This window comes from Sporobolomyces salmoneus (assembly GCF_050403485.1).
Source record: "Sporobolomyces salmoneus JCM6883 DNA, S_salmoneus_JCM6883_v1_ctg19, whole genome shotgun sequence".
In the NCBI taxonomy this organism is placed as follows: Eukaryota; Fungi; Basidiomycota; class Microbotryomycetes; order Sporidiobolales; family Sporidiobolaceae; genus Sporobolomyces; species Sporobolomyces salmoneus.
Window position 1 is genome coordinate 198,767 of NW_027481144.1, and position 21,889 is coordinate 220,655.

General features: G+C 51.4%; 8 protein-coding genes across 8 annotated transcripts; 6 read left to right on the forward strand and 2 right to left on the reverse strand.

Moving 5' to 3' along the window:
• Positions 1-286: 286 nt before the first annotated feature.
• JCM6883_002069 (uncharacterized protein) lies at positions 287-2,958 on the forward strand (the record flags this gene model as incomplete). Its single annotated transcript, XM_076631748.1, has 10 exons — positions 287-530; positions 597-619; positions 689-1,206; positions 1,265-1,414; positions 1,479-1,644; positions 1,704-2,122; positions 2,187-2,272; positions 2,328-2,531; positions 2,599-2,721; positions 2,792-2,958. 10 exons carry the CDS (start codon positions 287-289, stop codon positions 2,956-2,958), a joined length of 2,100 nt encoding a protein of 699 aa, XP_076488319.1.
• A 165-nt stretch (positions 2,959-3,123) lies between these two features.
• Positions 3,124-7,794, forward strand: JCM6883_002070 (purine-nucleoside phosphorylase; the record flags this gene model as incomplete). Its single annotated transcript, XM_076631749.1, has 11 exons — positions 3,124-3,456; positions 3,525-3,609; positions 3,686-4,465; positions 6,033-6,319; positions 6,376-6,535; positions 6,595-6,657; positions 6,724-6,897; positions 6,958-6,981; positions 7,048-7,373; positions 7,441-7,646; positions 7,704-7,794. The coding sequence occupies 11 exons, from the start codon at positions 3,124-3,126 to the stop codon at positions 7,792-7,794; spliced, it is 2,529 nt and encodes an 842-aa protein (XP_076488320.1).
• Positions 7,795-8,379: 585 nt separating this feature from the next.
• Positions 8,380-10,328, forward strand: JCM6883_002071 (uncharacterized protein; the record flags this gene model as incomplete). The annotated part of the gene is made up of 3 exons (XM_076631750.1): positions 8,380-8,621; positions 8,683-9,869; positions 9,937-10,328. The coding sequence occupies 3 exons, from the start codon at positions 8,380-8,382 to the stop codon at positions 10,326-10,328; spliced, it is 1,821 nt and encodes a 606-aa protein (XP_076488321.1).
• Positions 10,329-10,746: 418 nt separating this feature from the next.
• JCM6883_002072 (2-isopropylmalate synthase) lies at positions 10,747-13,015 on the reverse strand (the record flags this gene model as incomplete). Its single annotated transcript, XM_076631751.1, has 7 exons — positions 10,747-11,406; positions 11,479-11,535; positions 11,611-11,952; positions 12,029-12,427; positions 12,486-12,606; positions 12,684-12,833; positions 12,900-13,015. 7 exons carry the CDS (start codon positions 13,013-13,015, stop codon positions 10,747-10,749), a joined length of 1,845 nt encoding a protein of 614 aa, XP_076488322.1.
• A 134-nt stretch (positions 13,016-13,149) lies between these two features.
• JCM6883_002073 (uncharacterized protein) lies at positions 13,150-14,704 on the forward strand (the record flags this gene model as incomplete). The annotated part of the gene is made up of 2 exons (XM_076631752.1): positions 13,150-14,504; positions 14,602-14,704. The coding sequence occupies 2 exons, from the start codon at positions 13,150-13,152 to the stop codon at positions 14,702-14,704; spliced, it is 1,458 nt and encodes a 485-aa protein (XP_076488323.1).
• A 425-nt stretch (positions 14,705-15,129) lies between these two features.
• GLR1 (glutathione-disulfide reductase GLR1) lies at positions 15,130-17,037 on the forward strand (the record flags this gene model as incomplete). Its single annotated transcript, XM_076631753.1, has 7 exons — positions 15,130-15,350; positions 15,432-15,559; positions 15,634-15,942; positions 16,017-16,503; positions 16,564-16,591; positions 16,660-16,936; positions 17,018-17,037. The coding sequence occupies 7 exons, from the start codon at positions 15,130-15,132 to the stop codon at positions 17,035-17,037; spliced, it is 1,470 nt and encodes a 489-aa protein (XP_076488324.1).
• A 486-nt stretch (positions 17,038-17,523) lies between these two features.
• On the forward strand, positions 17,524-19,994 carry JCM6883_002075 (uncharacterized protein; the record flags this gene model as incomplete). The annotated part of the gene is made up of 3 exons (XM_076631754.1): positions 17,524-17,832; positions 17,895-18,098; positions 18,165-19,994. 3 exons carry the CDS (start codon positions 17,524-17,526, stop codon positions 19,992-19,994), a joined length of 2,343 nt encoding a protein of 780 aa, XP_076488325.1.
• Positions 19,995-20,207: 213 nt separating this feature from the next.
• Positions 20,208-21,655, reverse strand: JCM6883_002076 (uncharacterized protein; the record flags this gene model as incomplete). The annotated part of the gene is made up of 2 exons (XM_076631755.1): positions 20,208-21,578; positions 21,638-21,655. The coding sequence occupies 2 exons, from the start codon at positions 21,653-21,655 to the stop codon at positions 20,208-20,210; spliced, it is 1,389 nt and encodes a 462-aa protein (XP_076488326.1).
• Between the last annotated feature and the right edge of the window lie 234 nt (positions 21,656-21,889).

A 21,889-nucleotide genomic window follows, 5' to 3' on the forward strand; every position in this document is an offset into this window, starting at 1 on the left:
AAATGTCGACGACCTGAGGCAGGAGGTTCTTTTCCATTTCTCTCTCTCCTACTGCCCACTCCCTCTCTCCGTCCTTTACCCTTGCTCGCTTTGAAAACGAGAAGAAAGTTGCCAGAACTTGACATATCGAGAGGAGTCCTGACGTCTCGATGACCCGCCCTTGCCTTGTGTGCCCTTATTGTGTCGTTCTGCCTGTCTTGCCGAGCGACAAACATGAGAGAGTTGCGACGAGTCAAAATTGATTGACTTGCGCGAAATTTATTTGAAGTTCGTCTTTCATCACTGCATGCTGAGAGGACTCGCTCGCATCTCATCGAAAGTTCTACCAGCTCGTACATACACTTCAGCCAGCCCACCAACTACTCTACGGTCCCGATACCTCTCTAGTTCCGTCCCTCTTTCCCGCTCGAAAATGGCTCAGCCTCAAGAGACGACCGTCCACAAGACTGCCCACGCATTCGAGCGCAATCATTTAGAGAGTCTGCTCATTCGCAGGTTCTTCTACGCTCCTGCGTTCGAGATCTACGGAGGTGAGTTCACCTTACTCGTGCGGTTGTTTCATCTCTACAGAACTGACTCTCTCGTCTCTCTCCCAGGTGTCAAGGGTCTGTACGATTACGTGAGAAGCTCTCTAAGATCTCATGAGCTAGCTCGCTAGCGGCTGACCCTCTCCTCTCGCGCGTTCCAGGGCCCTCCCGGTTCTTCTCTTCAAGCCAACATTATCGACTTATGGCGTAAACACTTCATCATCGAGGAAGAGATGCTCGAACTCGACACGACGATCATGACTCTTTCCGACGTCCTCAAGACCTCGGGCCACGTCGACAAATTCACGGATTGGATGGTCAAAGATTCGAAAACGAACGAAGTTTACCGTGCAGACCACCTCGTCGAAGGTGTACTTGAAGCTCGTCTCAAAGGTGACAAGGAAGCTCGTGGTGTCAAGGAAGTCGAGCAAGAAGAGGACGCTACCGCGAAGAAGAAGAAGAAAAAGGTCAAGTCGGTCGCGGCGAAACTCGAAGATTCAGTCGTAGCAGAGTACGAATCCATCCTCGCCAAGATTGACAACTACACCGGTGCCGAACTCGGTCAACTCATCCGGGACCACAAGATTGTCGCGCCTGAAACTGGAAACGAAGTCACGGAACCCGTCGAGTTCAATTTGATGTTCGATTCGAGTATCGGTCCTACTGGTCAAATCAAGGGGTCAGTCGTCTCATTCATCCGTCACTTGAGGGAGAACTGACTCGAGTACACTCGATAGTTACCTTCGACCTGAAACTGCTCAAGGTCACTTTGTCAACTTCAACCGATTACTCGAGTTCAACAACGGTCGTGTTCCCTTCGCCTCTGCTCAAATCGGTCGTTCGTTCCGTAACGAAATCTCTCCTCGATCTGGTCTCCTTCGTGTCCGGTAAATTTTGCCCTATTTCTTTCCCATTGCCCTCTCATGCTCACTTCGCCATCCTACTCGACAGAGAGTTCACCATGGCCGAGATTGAACACTTTGTTGACCCTCTCGACAAGGATCACGACCGTTTCGATCAAGTCAAGGACATCACTCTCCGCCTTCTCCCCAAAGACGTTCAATCTGAAGGTCGCACCGACATCTCGGAAATCACCATCGGTGAAGCTGTCTCATCTGTACGTTACACCTCGCTTTTGCTCGACTGGTCGCAGCTAACGTAATTCGCGAATGACAGGGTATGGTCGACAACAAAACTCTCGGTTACTTCATCGCTCGAATCTTCCTCTTCCTCACCAAGATCGGTGTCAACCCCGCTCGTCTCCGCTTCCGTCAACATATGTCGAACGAAATGGCTCACTACGCCGCCGACTGCTGGGATGCCGAAATCGAAACTTCGTACGGTTGGATCGAATGTGTCGGATGCGCTGATCGTTCGGCATACGACTTGACGGTACACTCAAACAAGACCCAAAACAAGATGGTCGTTCGTCAACCGCTCAAAGAAGTTAAGATCGTCGAACGATTCGTCCCCTCCGTCGACAAGAAAGCTTTCGGTCCGATGTTCAAGAAGGAGGCGAAGCCTATCGAGGAGGCTATCCACGCTCTGAGTCAAGACAATCTCGCCGTCGCTGCCAAACAACTCCAAGAGAAGCAGTGAGTTCTGGTTCGGACGGTCCCCTTGTTTGACAGCATACTAAATATACTCTCTCTCGATCAGAGCTGCTGTCATCAAGGCTGCAGACAAGGAGTACGAGGTACCTTCATCTGTCTTCACTGTCACCCTCAAAGAGTTCCGCGAACAAGGTAAGCTTCACTCGCGCTTTCACTCTGCAAACTCGCTGACCCGATGAGAAAACAGTTCGCGAATTTGTTCCCAACGTTATCGAACCTTCTTTCGGTATCGGTCGTATCCTCTACTCTCTCCTCGAACACTCTTACTGGGCCCGTGCCGACGACGTCAACCGAGCTGTCCTCTCTCTACCTCCCGCCGTCGCTCCTATCAAGTGCTTGATCGTTCCCCTCTCGAGTAACGCCGAGTTCAAGCCTCTCGTCGCCAAAGTTTGTAAGTACAAGAGTTCCTTCTTTCCCTGAATAAAAGCGATCCGTCACTAACGACTCGTTATGTTCAGCTCAACAACTACGCTCCCTCGGTATCGCATCCCGCGTCGATGACTCGAATGCTTCGATCGGTAAGCGATACGCTCGTAACGACGAGCTCGGTACTCCCTTCGGTGTCACTCTCGATTTCGCTTGTGAGTTTTCATCGCCTTCTCCTTCTGTTCGGCGCGCTCTCTGACACGTGCTTCTGTCTCATCCTCACAGCGGTAAAGAACGGTACTATGACTCTCCGAGAGCGAGATACCACTCTACAGCTCATCGGCAAGATGGAAGAAGTGATCGAACTCGTCAACGATCTCTGTCGGGGTTCTTGCGACTGGGACGACGCTCAAAAACGTCTGCCAGCGTACACTGGTGAACAAGATGCTTAGAAATAGTTTTGAAATTATCGAATTGTCGGAAAAATCCACCGTGGTCGTTCTCGTTGGAGCCTCGCGAGCAAGGGCCTCTCTCCGGTGTTGAAAGGGATCAGTGCGCTCGAGTAAAGATCCCTTGCTTCTGTTCAGTGTCTCTCTTTCCCCCCTCACATCGACAAGATGGCAGGCTCGCCTTCGACCGATTCACCGGATGCGCTAGGGCGTTCGGATTCGACCTCCTCCTCTCCCTTCATCGTCCAGACCTCCCCGACCAGGCCACGAGCCAATGTCGGTATGTCCTCAGAGATGCCGGCTCTCGACGACGCTCGACCGCTCGATCCCGACGAGAACTCAATCACGAGAGACGGATCTTTAGTCGCATCGAGCTGCGAACACCCTCTGTCGAAGTCAGCCTTTCTGGTCGGGCTCAAATGGACGGGCTATCTCGAACCTCTCGACACGAGTAGGAACAAGATCAAGCAGAGGTATAACCATTTCCTCGATAAACAACACGTAAGCTCGGTTCGAAGCAAATCGAGTCGGCAATCCCTGTACTGATTTCGATTCTCCGGTTCGTGTAGTTCAAAGCGAATCTGTACGCCTTTTTGGAGAACGCAGGAGTCGAGCGACTGGGTGAATCGATGGTCCGATTTGTAGGGACCAAAGGTGAGCTTCAACAACTTTTCGAATCGAATCTTTCGAGATAGTTGGTACTCACAGATCTCGCTTGATCAATCTTCAGAGCCTCACTCCCCTTACGTCGGAGTGTACATCAAGTCAGCAATCGAGTCTAGGGAATCAGTCAAGATTTACGCCTCCGTCGAACCCACGAATCCCGACTCGTCGTCTTCGATCAGACCCTCTTCTACTCAATGGACCTTCTTGCTCGCGGAGGAAGACGGAATGAGCTGTGAATGGGCTTGCAAAGCGAAACGGTTCTGGCCAGTCCGAGTTCGATTCGAAGGTTCGAACCCACCGTCATCCTCGACTGCAGTTGTTCCCTCAGCCCCTCCTACTCGACCTCGTGGAAAGCGTCGCGACACCTTCCAACGCGAGATTGATCTCGACGCGGAACTACGTCGTAGCGAGCAAACGGAGGAGGAGGAGGCGCAACGAGAAAAGGAACGACTCAAGCTCAACACGACGAAGAATTCGGCTCGACCCTCGAACAGTCCCGCGATCGAAATCGATACGAAGAACACTGCTCCTGTCGAACCGCCCCTCGAGGAAAGACCTCAAAGGACGCCGACAACTCCGACGGTACTTGAGTCGGCGAAACAGTTGCGAGACTCGATCGTTGCCAGTTTGCCCCCTTCGATGCAGCAACTTCCCACCGTCATGCAGAATCGACTCAGGCAATGGTTCGACGGACCAGAAGGGGGAGCGTCACGAGGTGGTCGCGATTACGAGGAGGAAGAAGAAGAGTACTTGGACTCGGAAGAAGAACGTCGAAGGCGCGAGCAGAGGAACAGGAGACGAGAACGACGTAGAAGGAGAGAGGAGGAGAGAGAGCTTCAAGAGCGTGAGTTTGAGATCGGAAACGAAGAGGCAGAACGAGAACGGCTCGCAAGGAGGGAGGAGAGACGAAGACGCCGAGCGGAGGCAGAGGGACGAACGTAGATTGGAACAAGTTTCGGTTTCCTGTGTAGCTTGTAGTGTATGCTTGCTTTCGGTCGACCTGGCTGGTCTGCTTGTCGGGACGTACAAAGAGGAAACGAAACGCGTCGAGAACGAGCTTGCGAAATTCGGAATTCGTCTTTTCGTGTGCATTTTCTTCAGCCAATCCGAGGACGGGCAGCAGATCGTTCAGTACTACAGCATACAGACAAGCAGTTCTGCGATTTATTCGTGTCTTGATTTTGATCGATTTGGTCGACCTCGGATTTTTGTCTCCGTGCCTCTCTCTTCCCTTTCCATCACTTTTCTCACCTTCGACTTTCGATATCGACCCCAACCCTTCGACACACCTGCGCCATGCTTGCAGAACACGACAACCCTTCTGCCTCTTTGAATGCTCTTCCCGAAGCTGCTTGAAAAACATCAATCTCCCTACACGCTTCTCACCGACTCCGCGTCCGACTCTCGCTCTTAACCTTTGCAGTCTCTAGTAGCAATCTGCTCATCGACACTGGAGACTGCTCCGGCCTGACTCGTGAGTTTTCTCTTCTTTCCAGTCTTTTCCCTTTCCATCCCTTTCCCTGTTACCTTTTGGCGCGAGATGAGCAACCAGTGTCGCCCCTATCTGATTTCATATGAGCGATCAAGACCAATTAGATTTTAAGCCAAAAATCACTTTTTCTGAGGCCAAAAACACAACAATGAAACATCAACGAGGACCCAGTGCGAGACCACCAGTACTGACTTTTGCTACTTCGTGTCTTCGTAGGTGCTTGCGAATGCGTCCGACCACAGTAGCTGCTTCTGCATACGACAAGAAGTTCGACCACACCTTTCGACCATTTCTTCAACATTTCTTCTCTTCCTTCTACGCGTGAGCCTCTCTTCCCTCTCGTTACGCTGCTTTCAACACCTCCCTTCCACTTCGAGCCTCCGCCGACGTCTCAACAATGATGACATATAACCATTTCATGCTAAATCTGCAAGCTCCTAGCCGGGCACTGTAGAATACAATGTATCCAAATCTAAGAACACGGCCAACTTAGTTGATTACGTCTACGGGGCTCGAACATGGGAACGGGGAACAGATTCGAATCGTCGTTGCGAAAACTGTACTGACTCTTCTTTCTTCATTCCTTCCTTAGGTCCGCTCTTCTTGTGTAGCTAGTCTTCCCTTGAGCAATGTGAAAGAAGATTTCCCAAAATCTAAGACTGATCTGGGCCCGCGAGAACTCGTCCTCGAGTTGTATCGCGTCGAGACAATCTCGGGAGTTGCTTGTTGAAACGACCTTGCTTTTCCCCTTGCAACCTTTCAACGCCAACTGCTCCGTTCCTCTCGTCTATGCCGCTGTGCTCTCGTTGACGTCTCCACTGTCTGGACGGATCGTTTCGTCGTGTCGGACGTTCAGGGGACGTAAGTTACTCTTTTCGTCTCAGCTTCGACGATCTGACGCTGTGTTCCGCCCTAGCAGGTTTGTGGACGCAAGCCATAGCTCAAAGTCGCTCGTACAGAGTATACGATCGAGGCCAGTTGAGACCGAAATTGTTCAACGAACAGAATTTCCTCTCTTCTCCTTCGAGAAGCCTACCCTTTCCCCCTCTACCATCTTCCGCCATCTACACCATGCACACGCAAGCTCTACGAACACTCCTCGCGGCATCGGTCCTCTCTACCGCTTTCGCGGCCCCCGCAAACAAGAATGATCTCGTCGAAAGGGACGAGGGAGTCGTCACTCCAAAGGTCATGATTGTCTCGACTGTAAGCGCTTCAGTCGGACTTCTTTGACATTAGACACTGATCGTCGACCTCCACAGTTCACTCCAGAGAGAGACGTTTGGATCGAACCGTCTCAGCTTTACAACAATATTTCGTTTCTCGGTGCTTCTCCAATGTTCCCCGATGTAGCCTGTGATAGGGGACTCGAGCGATGCCTCGTGACGACAGGGGAAGGCAGCGTAAATGCGGCGTCGACGAGTTAGTTCCTTCCCATGCATGCCTCGAACGATTTCTCCAGCTGATCAGACTCGATTCAGTCATGGCTCTCACGCTTTCGCCCAAATTTGATCTCCGTCAAACATACTTTCTCATTGCCGGTAGTAAGTCTCGTTCCGTGTACGGTCCTGGCTTCGCTCGACCTGACTAACAATATCTTCTGTCGGCAGTCGCGGGGATTAATCCTGAAGCGGGAACTCTCGGTTCTGCAGCATGGGCTCGTTTCGTCGTCCAGGCCGGTATAGCGTACGAGCTCGACTCTCGAGAACTCCCATCGAATTGGACAGATCCTGCAGACCCGTATTGGGCGATCGGAACGACGAGACCGGGAGAATTGCCGGATGGTAAGTTGAGTTCACTCCACGGTGTTCTACTCTTCAACTGACACCATCTCGTGTTGTTAGTGTCGGATCTATACGGAACTGAAGGTAAACTTGACTGAAAACGAAACCGTCCGTGCGAAACCCGAGCTGACCTTTCCACAACCTCCTCAGTCTTCGAGCTCAACACGAACCTCCTCGACCGAATCTACAACCTCACGAAAGATCTCCAACTCAACGATAGTACCGAAGCGATGAATTATCGACAACAATACCCTTCAGCTCCCGCTAATCAACCTCCGTCTGTCGTCCTTGGAGACGCGATCTGTTCCGATACGTACTACTACGCATCGCTCTCGGGGACATGGGAACGTTACTTGAACATGATGACGCTCGGACAAGGGAAATATGCGACAACCGCGAGTGAAGATTCGGCGACGCTTGAATCGTTGGTACGAGCGGATGATGCTGGCCTCGTTGATTACTCGAGGGTCATGGTCGTGAGTCCCTCGTCTCTTTCTCGAGATCGTCAAGAGCTTAGACTGACTCGACTCCGACCTGCACCAGCTTCGCACGGCATCCGATTTCGATCGTCCTCCGAACGCCACGACTGACGCATACGACGCCTTCTACGAGAACCAAGCAGCTGGAGGTTTCGACCCGGCAACTCAGAACTTGCAAATCGTAGGATCGGTCATCGTTGAAGATATCATTGCGTCTTGGGATGCGCTTTACGCGGGAGGTATCGCTCCTCAGAGCACTGAGAACGGATCGTGAGTTGCTCACTCTATCCCTTCATGTCAATGCGCGCTGACTCAAGCTTGTGACAGCTTCTATGGAGACGATATTGCAACCCTTCGACCGAACGGAACGGCTCAAGCTCGTTCCAAGTTCCGTAGGAGTTTCCTCCCCGTCTCCTGAGCGCTGTCGGATAGGAGAGCCACCATCTACTAGAGGAGAATTGAGAGACAGACGACACCGCTGCATGGAGTGAGGATGGCTGAGTCAGGAGAATGACGAGAGGTTTTGTCCGATCGAGCGCTCGTATTCCGGCTGCTGATCTTGTTTATGTAAATATCTTATACTCATCATCTCTGGTCTGACACACTCAGAACGCAGAAACACGCTGGACGATGCTACTCGAGTGCTGCATGCTGGCGAGAATGAGCGATTTTGCCGAAACTTGCGCAAGCTCGGTTCATCATCTTTCAGCATCGACTGCTTCCGATCCGTCTCATCACTGAGCAACTGTACGCTTAGCTGTTCAGCAAGGCGAGAGGACTGAAACGGGCAAGTCGCCGTATTTCGACCGTTGGCGAACGAACCTCCTGAAGAGCTCCCTTTCTCCTTTCACCATTCCTTTCCTGAGCGACTTCACCTTACACATTCGCTATAGTAATCATCAAGCCCCAACAGCCAGCTGCTTTCCTCCCGACTTGCTCTCGCTGCTCCCTCGGTTCACTCAACTCTTGATCAATAAACAAATCATCCGCCAATCTCGAGCCCATGGAGCGCACTTTCGCTGTCCTACTCGCATCAGAAGCCAAAAGTTACCAGACTCAGGCAGTCGAGGCTGCGCTCAAGGAGGAAAGATTCGGGGTGTTGGCTGGAGAATCGATCTCGAGCGAGGAGCTAGCAGAGGTCGGGCTATTGGAAGACGACAACGAACAAACGGATGAGAACGTGATCTGGATCCTAGAGAGGGAAGATGCGGTTAAGACACTGAACGGACTTAATTCGCAACCATCGTGAGTTCGTTCGCTTTGCGCTGGCCTATTGACCTGTGTTGACCGAATCGCTTGAGTGTAGCTTGCTATCCACCTTCAAGCTCCTCACGGCGCCAACTGCGTCGTCTGCCGAAATGATCATCGATTCACTCTTCCCCTCGCTCGCTGCTGCCTCGAACCCAGATCCAATTTCTCCCTCTCTCGGCGAGCCCACACCGACGAAGCCGTTCCCTTTGTCGAACCTCGCCCTCACCGGCGAGCTCTCCCCTTCTCCCACGTCATCATCCCGAAACTTGCCTTCGAAAATCGCTCAAGCTCTCGAACAGCTCGAATCCAATCATGGTTCGCCGACTACACCGACGGCTCGCAGGACATTCGAGGCAACTCAGGAGGAGGAGGCAACTCAGGATGAGGAGGCAACTCAGGAGGCTCCAGAGCGGGAGGGAGAGGAAGCGGACGACATCGCAGCAAACTTGGAAGGAAACCCTTCGAACGCTTCTCTCGCCGAATCCGTCGCACGACCACCGTCCTCAACGGCTTTATCGGTCTCCACGACAAGCGCGACTTCGGCTTCGTCCTTCAAAGCTCGAGCGATGCCTCCTCCTCCTACTGCTCAACCTCGACTCACGAAATCTGCTGCTCTTCGTCTCGGAGTCTCGCTCCCATCTTCCACACCTCGAGCCTCGACGAAGCGCCAATCGATCAGCACGTCGGAACGAGCAGCGCTCGATCGTCTCACTCGCCGCCAAAGCGTTCCCTTACCTCCTCCTTCCTCCTCGACGGCAAAAACGGTCGAAGTTCGAATGTCGAAAGCCGCCATGCTTCGAATGGGAGTACCTTTACCCGCGACAACGGACAAGAACAGTAGTAGGAGTCGACAGTCAAGTTCGACATCTCTCGAGAGAACCGACAAACCTGATCGGAGACTCTCAATTTCGACAAGCCTCAAGAGCCTACGAGAACCGACGATTGCACCCCGCTCGACAAAGTCATCATCGCTTCGAACTGGAACGTCAACCGATGCTGCAACGAAACCCACAGCTCGAGCCCGATCACAGGCTGTCGCTATTCTCGGCGACGATGCGGTAGACTCCGGACCAACTCCCTCTGCTCATAAGCGTCGTCAATCGGTCCACTTACAGTCTACGAGACCTCCCGCCGTCGAAGTGAGGATGAGTCGAGCCTCAATGCTGAGAAACGGTCAGACCGTTCCCGCTTCTTCGACTTCGCATGCGAAGAGTGGAGTTTCCGATGTCAAATTCGACGGAGGTACGTACCCTCGCTTGAACTTTCAATCCGCGTGACTGATGTTTCCCGTTTGTGCGTACTGTCATAGTTCCGGGCCACAAACGAAGGGAATCAGTCACCGTCCCCTCGTTACATCAAGCTCCTCAGCACACGCCTCGCCCGAATCGCGCCTCCCTCCTACGACAGAAGAGCGACTCGGCGACCGAAAGCCCTCGACCTGCCTCCTCCACGTCTTCGTCTCAGACTCGTACTCACTCTCGAGCTCCATCGACTTTTTCCTCTACTCCTCGACTCAATCGCGCCGCAGAACTGCGACAGAAAGCTCTTCAAGTCGCAGCGGGTAAGGAACAAGTTCCGACGACTGTGAAAGTAGAAGGAGGAAGGACGAGGGAGTTGAGCGCGAAAGGTTCGGGAGTGGGATCGAAAACGCCGAGACCTGCTAGCGCTATGAGCGATTTGTCAAATGGGTCGAGGGTATAGGGTAGCTATGGAGGTGTAGGGGAGTACTCGGAGGAAAAGACGGCTGGTTCCGTCTTGTTGCCTCAGAAGATCCAGATTCTTAGTTTTACTATTTTATCAAGTTCAAGTTGTATCTGCTTCTCGATCGCTTTGTATTGGATCAATCTCTTATTTCCCGTCGTTGTAAACCACATTCCTTCGTCTCACTTTTGGCTCAATGTCTTCGATGATGAACCGACACAGAGGTATTCGAGAAAGAAAAGCTTTGCAGCAAATCAAGAGGTGGTGTGTAATCTGGCAACGGATATTACTTTTGGAAATCAATGCGAGCCGGGAAGAGAGAGAGTGTGTTGGGATCGAAGGAGAGAGGGTAGGAGAGCTAAAAACAAGAACGAGATACAAGGGAAAAAAGGAATAAGAAAAGAAACTCAAGCGGGTTTTACACTCGGTTACCGACGACAAAGTCTTCAACCTCGTGGAGCCTTCGTTCACCATCGACTGAAGCGTTCGAAGCGGCGGAAAGAACGGCCTTGAGGGAAGCGGCGGTTACATCCTCGTCGACTCCGACTCCCCACACGGCTTTACCATTTGAAGGGTCGACCAATTGGACGTACGAAGCGGCCTTGACGTCTGAACCTTGACCGAGCGAGTGTTCACTGTACTCCTTGACTTCGAGGTTCGCCGTTCCCAATTCCTTCGCGAGGGCGTTGAGGAGCGAAGAAACGGGTCCGTTTCCTTCTCCAGAGATTTGTCGCTCTTGTCCATTGTCCTTGACGGTACCCTTGAAGATCTTCTTGTTCGAACCTTCTTGAGCGAACGAGTAATCGACGAGAGAGAATCGAGCTTCGTGTTCTTCCGAGAGGTAGTACGCAGCTTTGAACGCCTTGACGATATCGTCCGGAGTGATCTCTTTCGAAGTTCGTTCCGAGATCGATTGGATGTATTGGTAGAACGCGGGTTGCATCTTTTTTGGCAAGTCGAGAGAGAGGTGTTGTTGAACGATGTAGGCGACTCCTCCCTTTCCGGATTGAGAGTTGACTCGGATAACGGCTTCGTAGGTGAGAGCGCAATCGGCAGGGTCGAGGGGAAGGTAAGGAATCTAAAGGAAACGGGAAGAAACAGCACATTAGTTCGCCGGCATAGAAAACTCGATGAACTGCTTCCCGCTTACTTCGAATTTGTCGTTAGGGTGCTTTTGGCGCCAGCTGAATCCCTTCTTGATAGCATCCTATAGAGAACGAGACAGAACGAGATCAGTTTTCAAAATTCTGCTCGACGTAAGAATCGCGCGGCAGAGACTCACTTGATGAGATCCAGAGAAAGCGGTGAAGACGAGTTCACCAGCATAAGGAGCCCTCGGGTGAACCGGGATGTCGGTACAAGCCGTAACGACCTCGATACATTCCTCCAAATTCGAAAAGTCCAATTCGGGGCTGACTCCTTGCGTGTACATGTTCAAAGCGAGAGTAACCAAATCGACGTTTCCGGTACGTTCTCCGTTTCCGAAGAGACATCCTTCGACTCGGTCGGCTCCGGCCATGAGTCCCAATTCGGAAGCGGCGACTCCGGTACCTCGGTCGTTGTGAGTGTGGAGCGAAACGACGACGTGTTCTCGTTCTTTGATGTTTCGGCAGAAGTATTCGATCTGGCGATAGAGTTGTAGTATCAGCTTGTCGAGTCCTCGAAAAGCGTGAAATGAAGAGCAGAGAAGACCAACTAACTTGATCGGCATAGTTGTTAGGAGTCGCAACCTCTACGGTCGCAGGCAAGTTGAAGATGATCGGTCTCTCCTTCGACTTGTCCTTTCCATTGAACCAAGCCTCTTGAACGGCATTACAAAGTTCTACGGCGAATTCCGGTTCGGTTTGCGAGAACGCTTCGGGCGAATACTCGAATTGCCATTGCGTACGATCTCCTCGAGCGATCGCCTCGTCGATGAGTTGTCGAACGAGTTTGACGTGTTTCACCGCGAGCGCGATCGTTTGTTCTTTAGAGTTTCCGAATACTTGATCTCGGAAAACTGGGGCGGCGGCGTTGTACATGTGGAAGATGACGTTTCGGGCATCCTTCAACGACTCGATCGTGCGACGGATGAGGGATTCGCGGGCGGGAGAGAGAACCTAGACAGGAGAGAGGTGAGCTCAAAAGCTGGAAGTGCATTCGCGGTGGGAAACTCACTTGAAGCCAAACGTCGTTGGGGAATTCGTCCTTTTCGATCAAACCACGAATGAAGGAGAATTCGGTTTCACTAGCCGAAGGGAATCCAGCTTCAATCTCCTTGAATCCGCACTTGATGAGACTAGAGAAAACGTAAAATTCGGGAAACAGAAAGATCAGCTTGACTCCTTCAACAACGAGAGCTCGGATATGACTGACAGGTTGAAGAATTTCTGCTTCTGTTCGATCGTCATGGGGTTGACCAAGGCCTGGTTACCGTCTCGTAAATCTGAGGAAGCCCATCTCGGAGCTTTCGTAATTCGCTTGTCAGGCCAAGTACGGTCTGGCAAGTTGACTGAAGCGAAAGACCTATCCCATCAGATCATCATTAGCCCTTGTCCACGCTACTTGGAGGAGAGGGAGGGAGGGATTCACTTGTATTTTGATGAAGGATCTTTGAGCCAAGTTGCGGCCGAATTGACAGGGGCGGAAGAGTGCATCGAACGAGTGATGACCGCTGCTGATCTTTGGATCGCCTGGCGAGCAAACATATTCGGTAAAAGAGCGAGTGGAAATGGGGAGAGAAGGGAAAAGGACTTTCTCCGCAGAACTCGCCGAAGAATGATTCATTTCTCGTTGACTCCTCCCAGTACTCGCTCGAAAGTCAGCTGATCTCCCGGCGTAGATGGAAGATGATTATTCGGCACCTAGATCAGTGAAAGATAGGATCGCACTCCTTCAGAAGTCGACTTCCTCTCCCTCCTCTTCCACCTCTCTCCCATCGTCATCAACTCCAGCACGGATACCTTCAACTGGCATCTCGAACCTCTACAAACCAGCTAAGAACTCGAATGAATCACCAGTGAAAAGCTCGGCAACTTCAGCTCAATCGAACTACAACGCGAGACCCGAGTCTCCTACCTCATCTAGAGCTCCTAGTCCAAGTCCAGCGCAGTACAGTCGCGGTGAATCAACGTTACAAGAAACTTTGGCGAGTCAACTGGTTGGAGCAGCAGCAGCAGGAGGAGGAGGAAGAAGCTCAAGAAATGGAAATGTCAAATTTACGGAATCTCCTCGTGCTCAATCTCCCGTTCCTCCAGCTCCACCACCTCGATTACCCCGTCGAACGGGTTCCCCAATCGTCAACGATCCACTCTCTGCACAGACGCAGCAGCCATTACGAAATCGTTCTCTGACGGTCGACCCATCTTCTTCCTCGAATCCTCCGAAATTACCTCCTCGACAACCTCAAAGTTTAACTTCTAGCGGCCATTCGTCACATGTACAAGTACAATTACCAGCCACGAGACTCTTCTTGCCTTCTGGAACATCCTCCTCGAGTTCGAAGAGTTCGATCAGTTCAAACCAAAACCTTCCCCTCTCGAACGGCGCCGACTCTCGATCACTTTCGACGTCGTCATTCTCGTCTCAACAGGCTCAGCTAAGTTGTCAGCCTCAACTTGAACTTGAAGAAGAAGGAGGTGGAGCTCGGAGAGCAGCTCAACCTCAAGCTCCTCCAGCATTACCGGTCAGGAAACCTACTCTACCTTCTTCCAATTCTTCCTCCTCAACTTTCTCTCCTAGAACACCTCGTTCGAGTAATTTCGACCCTCCACCTCCACCTCCTACTCTCAGACCACGTCCTGTAATCTCCTCGAAACCGACCCTCAACGATCCACTCTCTTCTTCTTCCTCGTCCTCTTCTCGTTCTAAAAACGGTTCTTCTTCGCATCATTCTGCCTCTTCTCACCCTAACTCGCAAACTCGATCTGACTTGACGACGACGACGACGACGACGACGAGTCAAAATCATCTTTTCAAAATTCGACCGATCGACCCTCGAGCTCGTAAACGTTACGAACAATTGTTCTACCAATGTTTATCCTCTTCCCCTTCTTCCCATGACTCCGACAACAACAAGTTCACGGATAGAGGGGAGAGGGAAAGGGAAAGGGACAGTGAGGAGAAATTGGAAGGAGAATTGGTTAGAATGATTTGGGAACGAAGTAGGTTACCTAGAGATGTTTTGAGAGAGGTTTGGTGAGTTCCCCTTTCTCTCTTACCTCCTCTCTGAGAGGGGAGACGGGACTGGACTGATGAGGGTTCGTATCGTCTGTGTTGTGTGTTCAATGCGCAGGAACGAGATTTCCCCGAATTCTGGGTCGTTGGAAGTAGAGGGATTTGTGAGAGGGATGTGGTTGATCGATGAGGAGTTGAGGAGACGACAGAGGAGGGACTAAGGACTGTGCGGATGCGATGAGAGCCAGGGAGGAGTCGTTCGTTGGAATATTTCTGTTGGAATTTTGGCTATATTTCTTTTCTTTGTTGTCCTTTCTTCCACTCTCTACTGTCGGACTTCTTGACTTGTTGAAACTACTAGATACACATGAAACATTCTGTTTGCGAGATGATAAATCGTAGAAATTGGAATGTTTGATCGCGAGCTGAGAGCTCGACCAAGCGGATTCGTCACTCGAGAGCTCTCGACTTCGGTCTTCTTGATTCTCCAATCCTGGCATTCACCATTCAGTCCTTCAACCGACGTTCGACACTAGTCGTATCCCTCTTCTCCAGTAGCAGATCGACATCCCTTCCCTCCAGAACTCCGAGTCTCTTCCGATTCCCCTCCCCCTCCTCTCGCACGTTCTCCACCTCTTCCTACAAGATGGCGCCCGTCCCATTCCAATCGAAAGCACAAGAGAAAGGTAAAGATCATTTCGATCTCCTCGTGATCGGAGGAGGTTCTGGAGGATTAGGTGCGGCGAGAAGAGCGGCTCAATACGGTGCCAAAGTTGCGATTATCGAAGAGACTTGGAGGTTGGGAGGTACTTGTGTTAACGTAGGATGTGTACCGAAGAAAGTTATGTGGCATGCGGCTGATGTTAGGTCAGTCTCGTCTCTCTCTCATTCTCTCTCTCATTCTCGATTCGCCCGAGGTTGAAGCTGATGAAAGGGGAACGGAAACAGGGAGAAGTTACATCAAGCGAATGCGTATGGATTTACGGTTCCGGAGGAGAACACCAAGATTGATTGGCCCACTCTCAAGCACAAACGAGACAAGTACATCGAACGTTTGAACGGAATCTACGAGCGAAGTGAGTCTCCCACTACCCACACTCTACACGGCCAGTCAGGACCTTACTCACTACTCCTTGAAATGGTGGGGTAGACGTCGAGAAGGATGGAGTCGAATACATTACGGGACACGCTCGATTCGTCGACAAAAACACTTTATCCGTTTCTCCGACTTACCCACCAGAGAAAGCTCACGGAGGATCCGACCACGAACGTAAATACACGGCCGATCGAATCGTGATCGCCGTTGGAGGTACTCCTACGTTGCCGAAAGATATCCCCGGTTACGATTTGGGATTCCATTCGGATGGCTTCTTTTACCTCGAGGATTTACCGAAACGTGCAGTTATCGTCGGTGCTGGGTATATCGCAGTTGAATTAGCTGGAGTTCTTCACACTCTCGGTGCGTCAAAAACCCGAAGAAAAACGCAGAAATTGACTTTTCGCTAATTTTCTGGTGTTGTTGCTTCCGCACAGGTGCCGAAACTCATCTGTTGATTCGACACGAGAAGATTCTCAAAGCTTTCGATCCTCTTCTTCAAGACACTCTCCAAGATCACATGACCAAGACCGGTATTCACATTCATCAAAACACGAACGTTACGAAAGTCACTACCGAAGTTTCAAACCCTGATCTCCACCAACCATTCCCCAAGACCGTCTATACCGACAAAGGTGAAGAAATCGGAGCCGATGTCGTCCTTTGGGCGATCGGTCGTCATTCCTTGACGGACGATTTGGGAATCGAAAACGTCGGAATCAAACTCGAGAAGAATGGAGATGTTGTAGTAGACGAATATCAAACGACGAACGTCGAGAACATCTTCGCGATTGGAGATGTTCAAGGAAAGGAATTGTTGACGCCGGTGGCGATTGCGGCGGGAAGGAGGTTGGCGAATAGGTTGTATGGAGGTGTTGAGGGAGATAAATTGGATTATACGAATGTTCCTACGGTCGTCTTCTCGTGAGTCGCTGTTACTACTCTATTGATTGTATGACCGTAGCTGACTCATGATGAAAACAGGCACCCTACGATCGGTACCGTTGGTCTCGTAAGTTCTTCACTTTTCTCGACTTTTCCTCTCAAAACATCAGTCACTGACAATTTACTCTCGCTCAGACTGAACCTCAAGCCCGCGAAAAGTACGGAGACGATCAAATCAAGATCTACAAAACTTCCTTCACTTCTCTCTACTACTCGATGATGGAACCCGAAGACAAAGAACCTACCGCGATGAAGATGATCTGTGCTGGTCCCGAACAGACCGTCGTCGGATTACACTTGATCGGGATCGGGTGCGATGAAATGTTGCAAGGGTTCGCCGTCGCCGTAAAGATGGGAGCTACTTATCAGAATTTCGTCGATACCGTCGCGATTCATCCTACGAGTAGTGAAGGCAGGTTTTCTTTTCTTTTCTCTCTCTCTATCTGGCTCTGTTGGGTTGTAACTGACGGGTGATTCTTGCTGGGGTCAATAGAAGTTGTCACGATGCGTTAGGAGTGGGTTTTTGGACGAGAAAAAGAGATTCGCGGGGATTTATTGTAGAAAGAGATTGCTTACTCATCGTGAATCGGGACTTATGACTATCAGTACGATTTCTAGTATGCCCACAGCGAGGAACGAGAGATGCAAGTTGAGTGAGCACGAACAGAGAGAAGGAAATCGCGATATCTCAAAACTCGGCTCGCCCAGTTCCCGTGTTTGAGGTTCACCTGCCGACTGTTATGCTGCTCCCTGCGTATGATATTTGTGAGAGAGAGTGCGAAACGATGCATACATTCAGCTAACTCTAACGGAGAAGAGAGGCGATGACTTTCGGACTTTGTCTCTTGCTCCATTATCACCACCAACTCGGCCCCTTCGCCCGAGTGTCAGGCTCTTCTATTCAGCAAAGGCCTTCACTGGCTCTCTGCATCCAGAATCCTATCAGACTTCGACCTCTCTCGACTTTCATCAACCTCTTGATCAACAATCCTCGTCTCGATGGCTGATTCTCAAGTCTGTCCTTCCTGTGAAGCGCACAACACTCTCGAACTTGATCATGCCTCGGGTACTCTCGCCTGTACTCGTTGCGGTACCGTTTCGACTGAATCTTCGACGGCCGTGTTCGAGTTCCTCGCTCGAGTCGACGAGGAGGACGAGTTCGCGAATGGAAGGGTGTACGTATCGGATCGAGCTACGGCGGCGAGAGGTGGAATTGCGGCGAATGGGATTAGAGGGTTGGGAGGGAAAGCGACGCAGTATGCGGCAGGGATTGGAGAGAGAGCTTCAATGTATCATGCGAAGAAGAGGGTGAGCACACACTCAAAGTATTGATGGGGAAGGTTGAGACTGAAGAGTTTGTCCGTTCGCAGAAAGCTCACGAGGACTTGATGAAACGAATGTTGAATTTATTCGATGCGAAATCCGTCTTACGACGTGCGGTGTACCTCTTTGAAACGATGAAGAAGAAGGTTGGATTCACGTGGGGTTATAGAGCGATCGTGTTTACCGCGGCGTGCGTTTATGTCGCGATTCGTGAACAACCGGATCGAGAAGTTTGGATTCATAATCTCATGGTTTGTCGCTTTCTTCTTCTCAAGCTTGACCTAGATCACACCTCACTGACTCAACTGCGCATGTAGGACTGCAACGAAGATATTAAAGAAACGATCCATCTCGCTCGAGCGATTCGACTGGTCAAACTCGAATACGAAATCCACACGACCGACCGCGAGCCTATCCTTTTCATCGAACGCGCTCTCGTCCACCTTCAAAAAGTCTTCCAAAGCTCGACCCCGACGTACCACATTGGAGACAAGAAGACGAAACGTTTCGCAGCGAAGAACCGAACTTGGATCACCGGACTCTCTCTCGAACGAGCTCGAACTCTCGCAGTTTCCCTCCTCTCCTTCTCTCGCTCTTTACACCTCTCGTTCGGTCGAGCACCCGAACAAGCCGCTTGTGCAGCCGTTATGGTCGCCCTCGAAGCGATCGCGAGAAAACCTTGTCCGAAACAACAAGAATTCGACGACGAAATGGCATGGTTGACGAACACGGCCGCGTTCACGATTCAAGAACGATACCGCGAGTACCAGAAGGCGTTGACGACGTTCGCTCCTCAAGTACCGTGGATCGCGAATCAAGCGAAGAAATGGAAGAAGAAGGAAGTCGTCGAACATACCACGGATATCGTTCAGTATTGGAGTGCGATCGATGCGAAGGAGAAGAAGGATGAAAAATTGAAAAAGGAAGCAGAGGATCGAGCTAGAGCTCAACCTGGTGGAGTCTCGGCGGAACCACAGGAGGAGGAGGAGGACGAAGAGGACGCAGAAACTCGAGGAGGAGCAGGTTCAGACGACGACGACGAAGAAGAAGAATCAGTCGAAGCTTTATCTCCCAATTTCGGATTCGCCGATCCACTCGCTACTCAAACCGACGTCTACGGCTTCTCCGATGAACCCGGCGGAGGAAACCAAGGTCATCGAGGAAAGCCCGGAAACCCATCGAGACGACCTGGAGTTTTCGTTCGAGGATCGGTCGAATGGAATCGACATCGTGCCGCTCAAGAAGCACTCTCGAAAGGACTCGGTCCATCTCCTTCTCCCGCTCCTGGTCCTCTCGACGCCGCTTCTCCTTCCCCTCCTACCCTCTCGACGAAACCCCTCGATGCCTCGCCCGATCCCGAAACCCCCATCTCTTCCCTTCCTCCGTCTACCTACGCCACTCTCGCGACGTACGGTCAGAAACCCGAAGCGACTCGAGCTCAACTCGCTCCCGGTGCTCCCACGACGAAATCGAAATCGAAACGTCCCAAAAGTCGACTCGATGAACTTCTCTGGGAAAAGACGGTCGACGAGATCGACGACGACGAGTTGTTCGATGATGGCGAACTCGATTCTTACCTTCGAACGGAGGAGGAAACGAACGCGGTTCGTCGATTACCTGAATACTCCGAGATGGTCATCGCTTCCGTCGAGAAGGAATCGAAACCGAGACAACCGAATCGACCTCGTCGTCGAGTCCGAGGTCAACTCAACCCGGAGTACATTCAACTTCAGAAGGAAGCGGCTGAGAAGGGAACGACGATGAATCAACTTTCGATCGCGAGGGGGAAGAGGGAGAGAGGTGAAGAAGAATCGGAAGAGGACAGTACACCTGTCGTTCGACGAGGACCGTTCCTTTCTAGGATCAAGAAGACGAAAGTCAACCATGAAGCCGCTGACAGGTTGTTGGCGGCCCAGGAATCTGAGGACGAGGAGGGAGAAGAAGGATGGGTTGCAGATGCGATTCACGAAGCGAGTCGAGTCGATCCTGGAGTCGTCGGGGTCGAGGTCGAAGGAGACGAAGGAGAGGAAGGAGGGGATGGTTCGGGCGATGAGGGCGACTATCTCGGGGAGGAGCTCGGGGACGGAGATTGGAGGAAAGAGTTTCCGACGGGAGAGGTCGATTCTGATGGGTACGAGGACGAGTGAAGGAGGGAGGGTTCGTCGTGGTCGTTTTTCTCTTTGTTCTGTGTTTTCTGCTTCGCTTGTTGCTTGATTTTACTACCACTACTCTCCTCGCAAATTCTATTCGTTCGGCTTTCTTCTCTTCCTTCAAGTGTTCTCGCGCGATGAGAAGAATCGGGAGCACGTTGCAAACCAACTCAGACCACAAAACACAGACCACAGAAAGTTTCAACTGGCTCAGAAGCATCCTTCGTCGTAACACTCTCCGCACTCGCATTCTCCGTAGTAATCGTCTTCGTCATAAAGCAACTCGTCCGTCATATCATCTCCGTAGACGTCCCTAAACTCCTCCCAATTTCCGTTCAACGCGTGAGCCAACATGCAGTCGAAGATCTCCTTGTTGAGCGCATCTTCAATTCCAACGGAGTCGAGAATTGACCCCTCAACCTGAATCTCTGCTTGACGAATACGCGAGACGAGATCGAGGATGTTCTTCTCTCCAAAACCGTTCGCTCCATCCCAACGAGGGATGATCCAACCGGGACCGACGTGCAAAGCCCCTTTTTCGTGATCCGGATGAAGCTTGTAGCCATCAGAATCGTTGTAGATCCTCCAACCGATCTTGCCTTCGAGTTGATCAAAGACGACCTTTTCGAGCGAAGCGAGTCGATTTGGTCCGAGGATCATCTCTTCGAGTCTTGAGCAACTGAGGAACGCTCCTTTCCCGAATCCGAGAGTTTTGAGCTTAGGCAAGTTCTTGAGAGGGTTGATGAGATCTTGAGAGAACGTTCCACGGCTGAGGTAGAGGGATTCAAGGTTGACGAAACGAGGGAAATGTTGATCGCAGGGTTTCGAATATTCGTCGTAGAAACAGCGGGTTCGCAGAGTGAGGGAAGTGAGAGTGACTGGGAGGATAGCGACGAGTTTTGTGAAGTTGGGAGTGTTGTCCTCCAAAGTGTCGAGAGTGAGAGAGGAGAGATTGGAGAAGTTTTGAATGAAGGAAAGGGTTTTCGTATGATCGACGCAGGCACCTTTGAGGACGAGTTCTTTGATCTTTGCGAGCTTCTTTCCTCCCCTCGAAGTACAGGCGAAGAATTGGGGTCCGGTGGTCGAGATTTCGAGACGGCGAAGGGAAGGGTATTCATCGAGCGAGCGATAGAGTTTCGAATCGAAAGGTTTCTTCCATTCTGGGGGAACTTCGAGTTTGAGAGTCTCGAGACGAGGAAGAGTCGAGTGAGCGATACGGAGGGAGAGAACGAGATTGATGAGGGAGGTCGTCTTGGTACCGAGCTTGAGTTGCTTGAGGTTGACGAGAGTTGCGAAGAAAGATTTCATTTGACGATCGTTTCTAAGGGCTCCTCCTCCGGTATCGACATTCTCCACCTCGAGTACTTTCACCATCCTTCCCAATCCTCCGTTGTTCTCGTAGGCCTGGATCAACTGCTCGAGTTGAGAGAGGGAGGAAATGTGAACTCTGCGGAAGAGCGCTTGTCGCTGGAATGGGAGGAATACGCGACTGATCGGACTGCGAGGGGGTTCGGAATCCTTGTACGCATAGTCGAAGATGTCGGCGAGTAACTCGGGAGGGAGATGAGAGATGCAATCACGCTGTTTGATCAAGCGAGGTGAGACACCGAACAAGCTGTCTGAGGACCTTCGAGACTCACCTGACTAGTCTCAGACATCTTTTGAGTATCTTGTGTGCCACCGAAAGCGCACCGAAGGCGGGTAGCGAGAAGTGGTGAGAAGAGAGAGGGAGAGAGGGAAGTCAATTCGCGTCGGCGAGCGCGTGAAAGTCAAAACCGAATATTCCTGATTTCTGCGCTCTCTGTTTTTTCGAGCTAAGCGATATAGGAGAGCTCATCGTGCTTCGGCGGACGAGGCAAAAATGCAAGCATTTTTCGACAGCGGTCGAGCTC